The following is a 12,468-nucleotide window of genomic DNA, read 5'->3' as shown; positions in this document are numbered from 1 at the left end:
AGCCACGACAGACAGGGCTGAACACTGGGCCTGAGGAGCCCGGCCTGCTGACAGGCTCGTCCCTGAGCCTCCACGGCTGCGCCTCCATCCACCCCTCTGCCCACGAGTGCCTTGGGCCGTTTTCAGAGCCAGCCCTCGGCCCCCAGCCGTGTTACTAGCACTCTGGCGTGCTCGGTGCCCAGCCTGGGATCCCACGAGGAGTGGAGAGAGACTTCCAGCACGGAGGAGCAGACGGCCCGGAACGCACTTGTGGGAGGGCCCGGGCGAGAGCTACCAGGATGGGCGGGCGAGGAGCAGCGGGATCCTCCTGGCCAGAGTGTGGACCCATCGATCGAGCACTTAGTAAGCCCCGATACGCCCCAGGCCCTGCGCCAGGCAGTGGGGAGACGGACAGGAACGAGGAGCCGACGTTCTAAGGAGGGAGGCTGCGGGGGAAGGAAGTGGGGAGAGGGGAAGCGAGACGGCAGGGCGGGTGGAGAGACGGATGGAGAGACGGAAGATGGAGAGATAGACGGACAGTCACAGAGAGATGGCGTGTGGCTAGAGATCACAAGACAGCCACCTGCATGAAGAGACAGATAGATGGTGGACAGACAGACAGAGAGGGAGATGCCTGGACTCCACCGTGGAGACAAAACAAGGATCGCCTGTCTGAGAGTATCTGAGTAGCTGCGTAACGTGGCCCCAGGCTCTCGCTGTGTCTAGAGTATGGGAAGGCCGAGGCCTTTCCCGCCAAGGGCATCCGTTTGTCTGTCCATAAAGTGAAAGGGCTCTCCAAGAGCCATTCCAACAGTGACTCGAATGACCTTGAGGTACACTCACACACACGTGTGGACGCTTGCATACGTACACACACACGCACACACGCACACACACACACATGCACTCCAAAATTCGACTTTCTTCAGGATCCCGAGGCCCCTTGATTTCATCCCTGTGGGAAGTCTTTCTGCCACCACTGAAGGCCACAACCCTGAAGGCCACAACGAGGGCCATAGTCTTGGGCTCTTCCCCTGTGAATGTAGCTTAGCCGGTCCCTGGATGTCAGTGCTTGAGGCCTGTCCAACTTCGTGGTCCTGCCGGGCCTCAGGCGACTTTGGAACGATGGCATTCTTGTTCCCAGGGGCAGGCGCAGGGGCGAGGAGGCAGGAAAAAGGGCGCTGGGGTCAGAGGAGCGGGGTTCTGCCACTTTCTGCCCAAGTGGCCTTGGTCAAGTCCCTTCCTTCCCTGGGCCTCAGCCTGTAAAGCAAGGGGGCTTGGGTAGAATGCCCAAAGGCCATCTGGCCCATTAGAGACGGCTCCCCTGGCAGGGTCAGCACGTCTGTGCCCTGAGTCAGCCCCGGCCCCGAGATGTCCAGGGTGGGAGAACAACGAGTCAGACGGCTTAGGGTCAGGCCAGGGGCTGTGCCCCTGTGCCCCCGTCCCTCTGCCATTAAGCACCTACTCCACTGGGCTCTGGGCGCGTAAAACGGCCCCTCCCTGGCCAAGTTAACTTGTTATGGGGAGGAAATAGCGTAAGCACAGACAGCAGACCCGAAGTCATTGGGGAAGAAGACACTAGCAGCAGCCGGGGAGATCGGGGTGGGCTTCCTGGAGGAGCTGCCACATGGGCGGAGCCCTGAAGGGAGCTGGCCTCGGATCTTCCTGCTGACTGTCGTGCCCACAGTTTGACGTCGGGCTCTCAGAAATGCCAGGAGGCACGACCTCTCCAGAGGGGCTCGCCATTGCCACAAACAGCGCCGAGGTGGCAGGAGGCGTTGGGCAGAGTCGATGTCTGCGTTCAATCCTGTGGTCCACGGCCACAGCCTCAACGGGCCGAAGAGATGGGATTGTGGCGTTCGCCTCCTCTCCTCTCCACCTCCTGCCCGGCTCCTCCGGCCAAGGACTCGTTGGTTCTTGGACTCGATGCGCGGTGCCTGGCAGCTACCTTCTGACTGTCAGAACCTGCCAACTGTCCAGACGCCACCGAGAGCGGGAAAGGCGGCTTCGCTGGCATTTCTAGAAGCAGTTTGTGGATCCTGGGCGAGATTCCGCAGGGAACTGGCCCAGCCGTTTGGGGAGGAGGCGAAGCCCCCCCAGGAAGAAGGGATGGGCGTGGAGGCTTGGGGTTCTTCGGTCTGACCTTGGGACCGGCATTTGGAGTCTGCCAGTGTAGTCTAGTAAAGGCCAGCCAGCCCAATAGACTTATTTTGACGAGACAGTCTTGAACCCCTCATCCTGCCGTTTTTAGCCACGACACCGACCTCCCACCCCACAGATGCTGAGGCTCAGCCACACCCCCACCGTCGCTGCCATTGAGAAGCCCTGGGCCGCCTCTCATGGCCAACCGGCTTCCTCCCATCACAACGGTGGCAGGAGTTTGGTTGGCACCATTTCAGCCATGTACCGGATGGGGATACCCTCTCCGAGAGGCTGTTTGACCCTTCCTGTCAAGGAGAACCGTCCTGATTTGGGCCATTCGCTCCCATTTCAGATTTGACTTGGAAAGGCAGGACATGGACAGGCTCGTTGCCGTCTCCATTAAAGAAGTTTCCGTTTGTTTATCGACGGCCTTGAGACGGGCTGAGCAGGCATCAGTTTGGTATTCAAAGAGGGAAGATGGCGCACGTCCCGAATTCCTTGAGCAGTGCGCAGTCGGCACCTTGGCCAGATTATTGTATCCCGGGGCATTCGACTTCCTAGACTTCCAACACAAAACTGAACCAAGTCCTTCCCTCCCTCCTTCCTTCATCCTTCTCTTCTTCCTCCCTCCCTCCTTCCCTCCTCCTTTCTCCACTGTCTCCATATATACCATGGAGCTCACAACGGGGCGAGGCTGTTAGCTAGGCACACATCCTAGGAGTAAGCTTTGCCCGTGTCTCGTTGCCTTGGCCTGGAGAGGGAGCCCGATGCCGGCCCCCCGGGCACGCCGGCGGCTCTGGCTTCCCTCTTGCCGGGGCCGTTCTTGTGGTCGGGGGGCCCTTTGATGGGCTTCTTCTGCGTAGGCTACGGCCTGGGCCCAGGCCTCCTCAGGAGGTTCTGAGAGCCTTCTCAGAGCTTCCACGACTGTGTCCTTGTGTGGTGGAGGCTGAGGGAGCTCAGAAGGCAGCCCCCCCCCAAGTTAAGGCGATGGTCTCTGCCTGGCTTTCCCGCTTTCTAGAGAGGAACAGAGAGGCCACAAGAGTCCCCGAAGGCCCGGGCTGGGCCTGGCCACGGAGCTCCTCGGCTCGGGGCTCGTCTCCATGGAATCTCTGCAGGGCTGCCCGCCCCTCCCCGCCTTAGGCTCCCTCCCTCCTGCTGTGAGTCTTTGCCCTCTTCCCTGTAAACGAGTGGCTCCCCGTGTGCCTCGTGTGTGTGGCCCTGCTCCTCCCTGGTGTCAGACAAGGGGTGCTTTTCCTTCAAGTCGTAACCATGTTCCCTTACCTGTGCCCAGGTCTGGATGCCAGTCCCCCGGCCAGTACTCATGAACTCACCATTCCCAATGATGTGAGTATAGCCTCTCTGACTCCTCTGTGTGCCCGTGTGTGAGGGAGGGTCACCTGCGAGTGGGAAGTCCGTCGGGCACTGGATCTGAGGCCGAGGCCAGCCCCGGCTCACGGGCTGCCGGGGCCTCGCTGGGGGTCACCCTGCAGCTAAGCACTGCGACGTCCACTGGCTTAGTCGGGCCTTTTCTTGGCCTTCGGAACCTCCCCTCCCCTCTAGCCACACTGAAAGGGAATTTAGTGCTCACGAAAGAGGCCCGGGCCTGCAGGAGAGCCGAGGGACTCCAGAAAGGAGGGCGCCGGCAGCCCGGCAGCCCCCTCTCCCCGTCTGGGGGGAGTTTCACAGACCTTTCGAGCTGGAAGGGCCCCGGGTGGCCCCAGAGTCCCACACAACCCCCTCTCCCAGCTCTTGGCAGGCCTGAGTCCAGGGAGGTGAGGCCAGAGCCTCCCGAGGCTGCCCTTTCTGCTTTGGGCCAGTTGTTAGGAGGCCGCATTTCCATCTTCGCAGCTCCCTGCCTCTGCTCTTGCTCCTGCCTCCCCAATCCCTAAGACCACTTCCATGGGCTGGACCTTGAGCTTCAGGAAGACAGTGATCAGGTCTCAGCGAGTCTTCTCCCCTCGAGGCCTCCGCCATGGGCTGGGCGTCTGCCATCCATCTCCATGGCTGCCTCCCTCTGCAAGTGACTGACCTAGGCAGGCCCCTTTCCCTCCAGAGCTTTAGGATTTCCGCTTCTGAGTTCTAATAGCCCGAGCTTCCTTCTTGTCCATGAGCCCGACAAGCAGCTAACGGGATCACACACCCGTGTTTGCTCCGTGTCCCATCTCTTCTCCTTGTGGGGAGCGGGCGAGGTCCAGGCAGGTGCTAGCAGAGTCTCCGTTTCCTCGAGAGCCCCCTAGCCGTCAGGAAGTCCACCCACATCTGTCTCGAGGCTTTCCTCTGGGGAGATAAACAGAGCCGGAGCCAAAGAGAATAAGCCTGAGACAGAGAGACTCGGAGAAGAGAACTATACAGGCTCGTCCGACAGCGGCAGCAAGCGAGGAGAATCGGCCTTTGGGGATCTCTGGTAAGGAAGGCCAGGAGAGCTGGAGGGAGGGCAATGACGATGCCAAGGCAAGAGGAGGCCAGTCTACCCCAAGAGACTTGGCCTTTGAAAGGTCACGAAAGCATCGTCGGCTTCTGGGTTCCTTCCAGATTGAGGAATTCGGCCTTTTGTCACTGATTCCGTCTCCTTGGATCAGTCAAAGTCTGCCTTGGTATTGGCCCATTTCCAGCTCCGGGCACCCGCCGTGCTCGTCCTCACGTCCACCCCACCCACCCTGCCCTGACTTGGTGCAGGGGGCACCCTTGTGGGCCTGGGGAGAGGGAGCCACTAGGAGCCATCGAGATGCCGGACCACCTTTCCGTTGGCTCGTGGGAAGCTTGACCAAAGTTCTCTAGTGTGTAGTTCCCAAGGCTTGAAAATTCAGCGAAGAATGGCTCTGTCTGCCCCAAGGATGTGGTTTCCCTTGGAAAATCCTGCTGGCATCGCGTGTGAGCGTGGGCAGTCAGTGAAGCTCCCTGGATGGCGCATCTAGCGAGGAGGAGGTGCCCGGAAAGGTAGCCCATCTCGCCCACAGATGCAGCCCCCCTCCAGCCGTGGGCATTGGGGTCCTCAAGGAGGAAGCCAAGGGGGGGGAGTAGGGCAAGTCATTGAGCTTCTCCCACTCATCCGCCCCAAAGCTTTTCAGATCAGCCAATTGTCTTTCGAGAGCGGCCATCTTGGCACAGTCCAGGGCTCAGAGCTGGAAAGCGGCAGGAATTGTTGCGTTCAGCAAAAGCAAAAGAATTCAACGGTTCTTAAAGAGTGAAAAGAGATTCTGGAAATCGATGAGGAATGCCGGGACCGCGGGCAAGGCTAGAGAGACAGCGCAGCGCAGCGGAATACAAATGCCACTTGGCTTCACATCGGGAAGAAGGGCCAAGTCTCAAGCCCTGGCTCTGGCACAGTCAGGTTGGGGGGGCCTGGGCAGGTTGGGGCCACTTTCGATAGCTGTGAATAGCCTCCGGGTTGTTCTGCCTCAGTAGAAGGACCTTCCAGAGTGGCAAGGCTGTGGGTCCCAGGAGGGAGGCAGCAGGAATGGCTGGCTGCTAGTCTCTGATCTCATGTTTTGCTTTGTTTTTATGTTCTGTTTTGTGTTTTGCTTTGCCCCTGCCCTCCCCTTTCCTCTCCTGCCCCTCCTCGCCTTTCTTTGCCCACTTGCCCTGTGACTTTGTTGGTCCAGGAGAAGGCCTGAATGAGGAACTCCCGGCACTAATTCGCCTCTTGCAGAGTCTCTTGGATCCCTGGGAGGTTCAGGCACTGATTTGCCCAGGGTCCCGCAGCCATGACTGTCAAAGACAGGACTTGAACTAAGGTCTTCTTGACTTGAGGCCACAGCCACCACAGTGTGCTCTTTGGACGGGCCTGCCCATTGGGCGAGGAGAAGGAGAAGCTTCTGCACAGGTTCCGAACAGAAGACCCCCAGGAGGAAGGAGGGAGCCAGAAGGAAAAAGGGCGAACCCCGGAGTGAAAGGAAAGGCGTGGAGAGCCGAAGACCCCAGGAAACATACTGGTGGGACCAGTCCGGAGGGCGAGCATTCAAAGGAAGGAGAAAAGAAGGGGCCAAATGGGCAAAGCGCCGCGTCTCCCTTGTCAAAGAGAGTTTTACGAGAGCCACAGAGCCACGAGAACCCAGCTTCCGCAGGTGTTCATTGGACGGGGCTCAAGGAAAAGGCCCCGGGGAATGGAGAGCTTTGCAGAGACGAGCCACAGCAGGAGAAGCTCCTGACTGCGGGGTGGGTGCCTGGAGAGCCTGGAGGAGCTCGTGTCTCCTTGTCGGCTCCTCCCAGGCCTCCTGCATTCCCCCCAGGTGCCTTCTGTGGTTCACAGCAGCAGGTGTGTGCAAAGGCCTAATCTTGGCCCGACTCAGCTACCCCTTGTGTCCCTGGCAGAGACCATGGGAAGGCCTCAGGGAAGAACAGAATCCAACCCTCTGGAGAAGGTCCCTTCCGTGAGCTCGGAGGCTAGTTCCCTCTTCCCACCTGACGTTCCCTGACGCTCACGCTTGGTGCTACCGCAGGGGCTCTTGCTAGAACTTCCACGTGGCCTTACGCTTTGTCATTAGATCGGCACGCGCCAGATTTCCCAAAGCTCTCCGGATGGGGAGATGGGGAGAATCCCCCCCTTTCATGGCTTCCCCTTGGCTTTGGTAATAAGCGAAGGGCCTCTTCTCTTCTTCTCGCACAGTTAATCCTGCCAAGTAGGAAACTTCAGAAATTCCTCAGCAAGAGGTAGCGGGAGGCCCCTGGCTCTTCTCTCTGCCCCTGCGCATTGCCCAGATAGCTCTTCCTTGATCCTGGCAGCCGCGTTCTTTAAGAGGCCACATCTTAGAAACCAGGGGGCAGGTGCTAGGGGCTCACTTCACCCAGCGTTCTTAGAAAGAAGCTGGCCACCAGGAGATGCCCTGCTTTCTCTTCTTGGAGGACCACCTCTGAGGTGGGGTCGAAGCACAAGAGGAAGATAGGCTGGTGAGCTTTCCTTTCGATGGGACACTCGCCAGGAAGGGAGAACTTGCTTTGTCTCCATCCCAGCCAACCAGTGGCCTTCCCTGGCTGCTCTTCTGCCACTGGCTTCCGCTTCTTCTTGCCATGTTTTCCTCTTTCTTGCTGCTCCCTAAACTTGGCTTCTGGGAAGAGTCCTTCTTCCGTTGGCCTCCTGCCCACTCGTCGGGCTGATCGGAGGCTGGAGCGTGGCAACAGACGCCGGCAGAGCCACAGAATCTTGGTGAGCTCTTGCCATGCTTTATCTGATCTTTTGTTAAGAATAAAAGAAAGCTAGGAGGGAAGAGCAGAGCCGCCATTGGGCCGAAATCCACAAGCCAAAGGGCAGGGACTTTCTGTGGTGTGACTCACTCTAAGTTAGCTTTCGTCAGGAGCGTGGCATCGGCCCCTACTCTTCCAGCTCTGAAGCCCCGGGTCAGTTCTGACCCGGTTCCCCTGTGAAAGTAAGGGTTAAGGGACTTGGGCTGCCCATCGCCATAAGAATTCTGACCACATCACAAGGCTTCGCCCTTTGGCAAGAGTTCTCCAGCTTGCGGGGTCCTAACCAGAGGGGAGCCCGCTCAGGAGAAAGAGCCAGAGGGTGTACCTGCTGGACTGCGCAGTGGGCAGCCTCTGTTCCAATAGGCTTCCAGGCAGGGTTGCCTCCTTTCAGGAGCACTAAATTCTCCCAGTGGTTCAAAGAGCAAAGTCAATTTGCCAGCCAATGCCGTAGCCTGTGGCCGTGTGCTCCTGCTTACTGGCAAGGAGAGGACTTCCTCAGACTCTTCTCTAAGAAATTCCCTCCGTCCTTTTTTCTAGCTAATAGGCTGCATAATCGGACGCCAAGGGACCAAAATCAATGAAATTCGGCAGATGTCTGGAGCACAGATCAAAATCGCCAATGCCACAGAAGGGTCATCGGAGCGCCAAATTACCATCACAGGAACCCCAGCTAACATCAGCCTTGCCCAATACCTCATCAATGCCAGGTGAGCGGTGGTAACTGGAGTCTTGAGTATCGCCCCCTTGCCACCCTGGGCTTCTGGGCTAGCTACTGCTAAACGAAGGACAACCAAGCATGAGATATGCTAGCACCAAGCATCCTATGGCTAAGATCCAGGTTCAGGAGAGCTCCCTGTACCTTAGGCAGAAAGAATCGACATCTTGAGACTTGAAACTTGGCCCAGTTCAAAGCAGGTGGAAAAATTGGATCGGTCCTCTTGTCGATCAGTAGCTTCTCTGCCATCATGAACGGATAGGCCCTGATTAGGGACACCGGGTGCCGCTTTGTAAATGGCGGCCACCACATCCAGCTTGCTTCCCTTTCCAATCTTGAAATGTGTCTTTCATGGAGACTTGATGTGGAAGGCTGCCTAGACCAGGGGCAAGTCCCATTGCCTGCCTGGCGTGCCAGTCGGCTTCCCAGAAGCTTAGTATTCATGTAGTGAATCTCTAAGAGCCAATCTCATGGACAGGTTCCCCGCTACCCCTTCTGATGTCCCTCCATTCTCCCGCATTGCCTTCTCACTTCTAGACCTTGATCTTCCTCTTCACCCAAAGAGTGTCCTGCAGCCAAAGCTGCAGCCCCCGGGCCTTCTACCTCATTGGCTAGCCATTTGAGTCACAAGTAACTCTAGGTAAGGGAAGATTCTGTCAGATGAGGCGCTTGAGCCCTCTCCACGCCTACTCCAGAAACTGGCCAGAGTCAGCCACGTTTCCACAAAGATCAATTCTTTGCCTAAGCAGACAGCAGACCACTCCCGCCACCTTGATTTCCCTCCATCTTCCAAGTGGGATGCTAGGTTATCACACACACACACACACACACACACACACACACACACACACACACAGTAGTCACCATGGAGCCAGAGATTCCCAGGTCACTCCAGCCCTAGCCAGATTTCGAGGCCAGGACTGACATCTTCTTTCCAATGGCTATAGCCCAGGAAGAATATTCCCGATGTCCGTGGTCCAGCTCACCAACTTGGCAATGGCTGCCCTTGTCAGAGCTTCCATTTCCTCCAGTCATTCGACTAAATAGAGGTTTCTGGGAAAATTCTTTGTGCCTTTAGATGTAGCATTTCGATTTTCTGTTCAAAAACAAGAACACTCAAAAGTAGGCCACTAGAAAAGCTGAGTGAGAGGCTCCTCCCCTAGGATGGGGGGGTGGGTGTCTGCCTGGAAAGCGGATGCCCACCTGCCCAATATCTGCCATGAGAGTGGCACAGCCTTCTACCTTACGTCAAGGACACTGGCCAGGTGCAAAGAGTCTAGAGGGAGGCACTCGGTTGCTCATGGCAATAGGGAGGAACAAAGTACACCCAGAACCAACAGCGAGGGGAGTATTCAATGCTCCATCGCCTGTTCCCCAGTGCCATCGTTCTCTGAACAGCTCGAAGGACTGAAAGATGGATGTCCTCCCAAGGCTCTAAATGAGGCATGGCCGAGGAGTGGGGTGTTCTGGGCAGCTGGGAGGTGCCATCGAGCCCTTCCCGTATTGCTTGTATTGAAAGAACTAGAATCCACGAGAAGTGCAGGATGACTGAGTGACTCAGCGGACACGGGGGGGGGGGGGGGCATTCTCGAAAAACACGGCTGCTTCGTAGGCAGAGATTCTGGTAGTTTGAGCTGCCTGGAGCATTGTGTCTGCTCGACAGCTTTTGAGTTAGAGACCCGACGGTACCTTTCTAGACATGGCGAGCCGATGAATGAATCGAGGGCCTTTGGAAGAGTAGGTGGGACCCAGCTCTCCACGTCACCATCCAGACAGCACAAGAGAGCCCCAAACGAAGCCACCACAAGTGAGCCAGGTTGCCCTTTGGCCACTAGAATCCAGCTTTGGGCAACGTTCAGGGATCTTAAAGCTAAAAAGACCGAGAGGCTGGGGAGTCCCTCCCGTGCACTTTGCAGAGGCGCTTATTTTCCGTTTAAGAAGGACTTAGTCAGGGTCCCACAGCAGGAGCGTTAAGACTAGGCCTAGGTTCCCCGAGCCCCGAGTCTGTTGGGGTTGGAACTGAAACTTCGCTAGACTTTTCTCTTTCTGTTTTGTCGTGGATGGAGCACCACAAACACGAGGACTGGAGGCTAAGGGGGGACACAGAGGAATGTGGCGTGGGAAGCTCTCCATTCAAAGGGGAATCTCTTCCCCTTCTTCTGAGTTTGCCCACGTCCCGTTTACACGTCTTTGTCTGACAGCCAACGCTGGTCTTCCCCCCAAACCATCTCTTCTCAGTGGCCCTGGGAAACGCCACAGAGCGCGTTTGGTTTTGGTCGCTGCTGAGGCAGCTCTTCCTCTGGCAGTACGGAGGAATCCTCTGCCGGGCTGCCCCTTCCCTCTCCCCAGCACCCTCCACCCCGTCTGCTAGCAGCCCTCTATTGTGCTGGCCTGAGATAGCACGGGGGAGGGATCGGAATGCCGAGGCAGGGAGAGTCCTCTGGAACCCCTCGGTTGTCTCCTCCGGAGGCAGGACAGCCTGATCACAGCCCGGGGTCCGGTGGTCTTCCTGGAGCTCCCTCGGAGTGTCGGCTTCCCACGAGTTTCCCCGGAAAGCCTGCCGACGCTCGGCCTTGTCCCTGCTCAGTTGTGGTGGACGCAAGCCTGACCTTCGTTGTGTGTGCCAGGCACACCGAGGAGGAGGCGCCCGTGCGGAAGAGAGGAGGAGAGCCGCCGTGCCGAGGGCCTCGCCCGTCCTTCGCTCTGTTCCTTGTCCAGAGTCGGCACGAGAGCAGGGCAGAGGCTGGCCCCAGAGGCTGCCCGGCCCCAGAGGCTGCCTGCGTTTCCATTTCTAATCTCTTTCCTCTCCCTTTTCTCTTTGCCTTTGTCTATTCTAGGCTGACGTCTGAGGTCACTGGAATGGGCGCGCTCTAATTTCTACCCATCATCCTTCATTCTGCACCACCCGACCCTCTCCAGCCAGTGGCACTCCACCCAGCTTGTACAATCTGTATATTGACTGTCCTCCCTTCCCCGCAATCCATATATAGGGGGTTTTCTTTACTAACAAATATATATATAGAGATATATATATAATGCACTCACACACTCACACTCACACACATAATCATACACACACTCACACTTACACACTCACACTCACACATTCATACACACACACACACATAATCATACACACACACTTACACACACTCACACTTACACACACACACACTCACACACATTCATACACACACACACACACACACACACACACACACACACACACACACACCCCTCTTTACTAGCTCCAGCCTGTAGCTCTCCCCGACGGCTCCTGAGCTCTTAGCTGCTGCTCCAGGGCCGGCCGTCCATGCTTTCGGTGCACGTTTGCTGTTGGTTCTTTCCCGTCCCTCGTGGGGTGGTCCCATTCGGGCCGTTTCTAAAGGAAGCTTATTATCCCTTAGCGTCAGCCTAGCCTAGATGTTCTCACGTTTGCGTTGCCACTCGGTACCACGGCCATAGATTAGAATGGAAGCCGTCCTCTAGAAGTATGGTTGCTTTGCAGTATGTCTCCCCTCTCCAGTATTCCATTCCGACTTCCCCTCCCTGCCGCCTCCCCCGCCCCGCCACCCCCACACACCCCCCTTTGCTTGTCTCGGCTCACCTTCTAACCTCGAACCCATGTCCTGAAACCCTGGCATGGCTTTTCCCTTGTTCTTTTGGAAGTAGGACGTGCGGGGACCCGCGGAGGCCTCCCGACGTCTCCCCGGGCGCCCACGCAGGAAGGGGCTTTTCCCAATCCGTATGGCGGGGGCCAGACAAGCCATTGTAGTATTAACGAGAGCAAGTGGGGGGAAAGTCAGGTTTATTTTTTAACTGGGAACTCATTTGCTGGGGCTGGGGGGGACGAAATGCTATCGGGGTCCCCGGGGACCCCTGGGGTCTTTCTCAAGACAATAGCTTCTCAAGAACATTTATTTGGCTCAAGCTCAGGATGCTCCAGTCTCTGTGAGCCTGCTGTGTTTGCTGTTGTTTGTACTCAATAAATGTCTGTGCAGCTCTGCGACCAACGAGCCCTGACTTGTGTCTCTGTTCCGCCCCCCCTTCCCCTGCCTCCCGGGCTGCGGAGGCCCCCTCGTCGCGCCCCTCGTCCCGCGGCTGCTCTGGAGGGGCTGCGGTTCTAGAACCGCCGCGGTGGAGGTTGCCTTTGGGTTCCGTCCCAGGCGCGGATTGCCCGCCGTGGCCTTTGGCTCCGCGTGGAAGTGTCCCCCGGGAGAGCCCCGTCTGTCGTGGCCGAGAGCATCTGCCGATGGCTCGGCCGTCCTCTCCGGTCCACCTTCTTCTCTCTCCCCTTTGTTCAATGCTGACCCCACGTTTGCCGGGAAAATATGGCCACGCTGTGCCCGGCCCGTCCCAATGGCGGGTTTTTGCGGGTCGGCCTCCCCTCCGTGGCCCCCTCGCCCCTGGCCCCCCTCTGGCCCTTTCTCTGTTGTCCCTCCTTTTCCTCC

At 57.6% G+C, this 12,468-nt stretch overlaps 1 protein-coding gene across 1 annotated transcript in view; it reads left to right on the top strand.

Annotated features, from left to right (window-relative positions):
* The window catches only part of PCBP3 (poly(rC) binding protein 3), a 41,591-nt gene extending 30,700 nt beyond the window's left edge, over positions 1–10,891 (top strand). Inside the window, exons 11-13 of the mRNA XM_044675706.1 lie at positions 3,413–3,465; positions 7,840–8,009; positions 10,855–10,891. Coding sequence (XP_044531641.1) covers positions 3,413–3,465; positions 7,840–8,009; positions 10,855–10,891 — 260 coding nt within the window. The remainder of the gene's footprint in view (positions 1–3,412; positions 3,466–7,839; positions 8,010–10,854) is intronic.
* The last annotated feature ends 1,577 nt before the right edge of the window (positions 10,892–12,468 follow it).

Source organism: Gracilinanus agilis, chromosome 4, assembly GCF_016433145.1.
Source record: "Gracilinanus agilis isolate LMUSP501 chromosome 4, AgileGrace, whole genome shotgun sequence".
Lineage (NCBI taxonomy): Eukaryota > Metazoa > Chordata > Mammalia > Didelphimorphia > Didelphidae > Gracilinanus > Gracilinanus agilis.
This window is presented reverse-complemented; position numbering and strand designations above follow the sequence as displayed.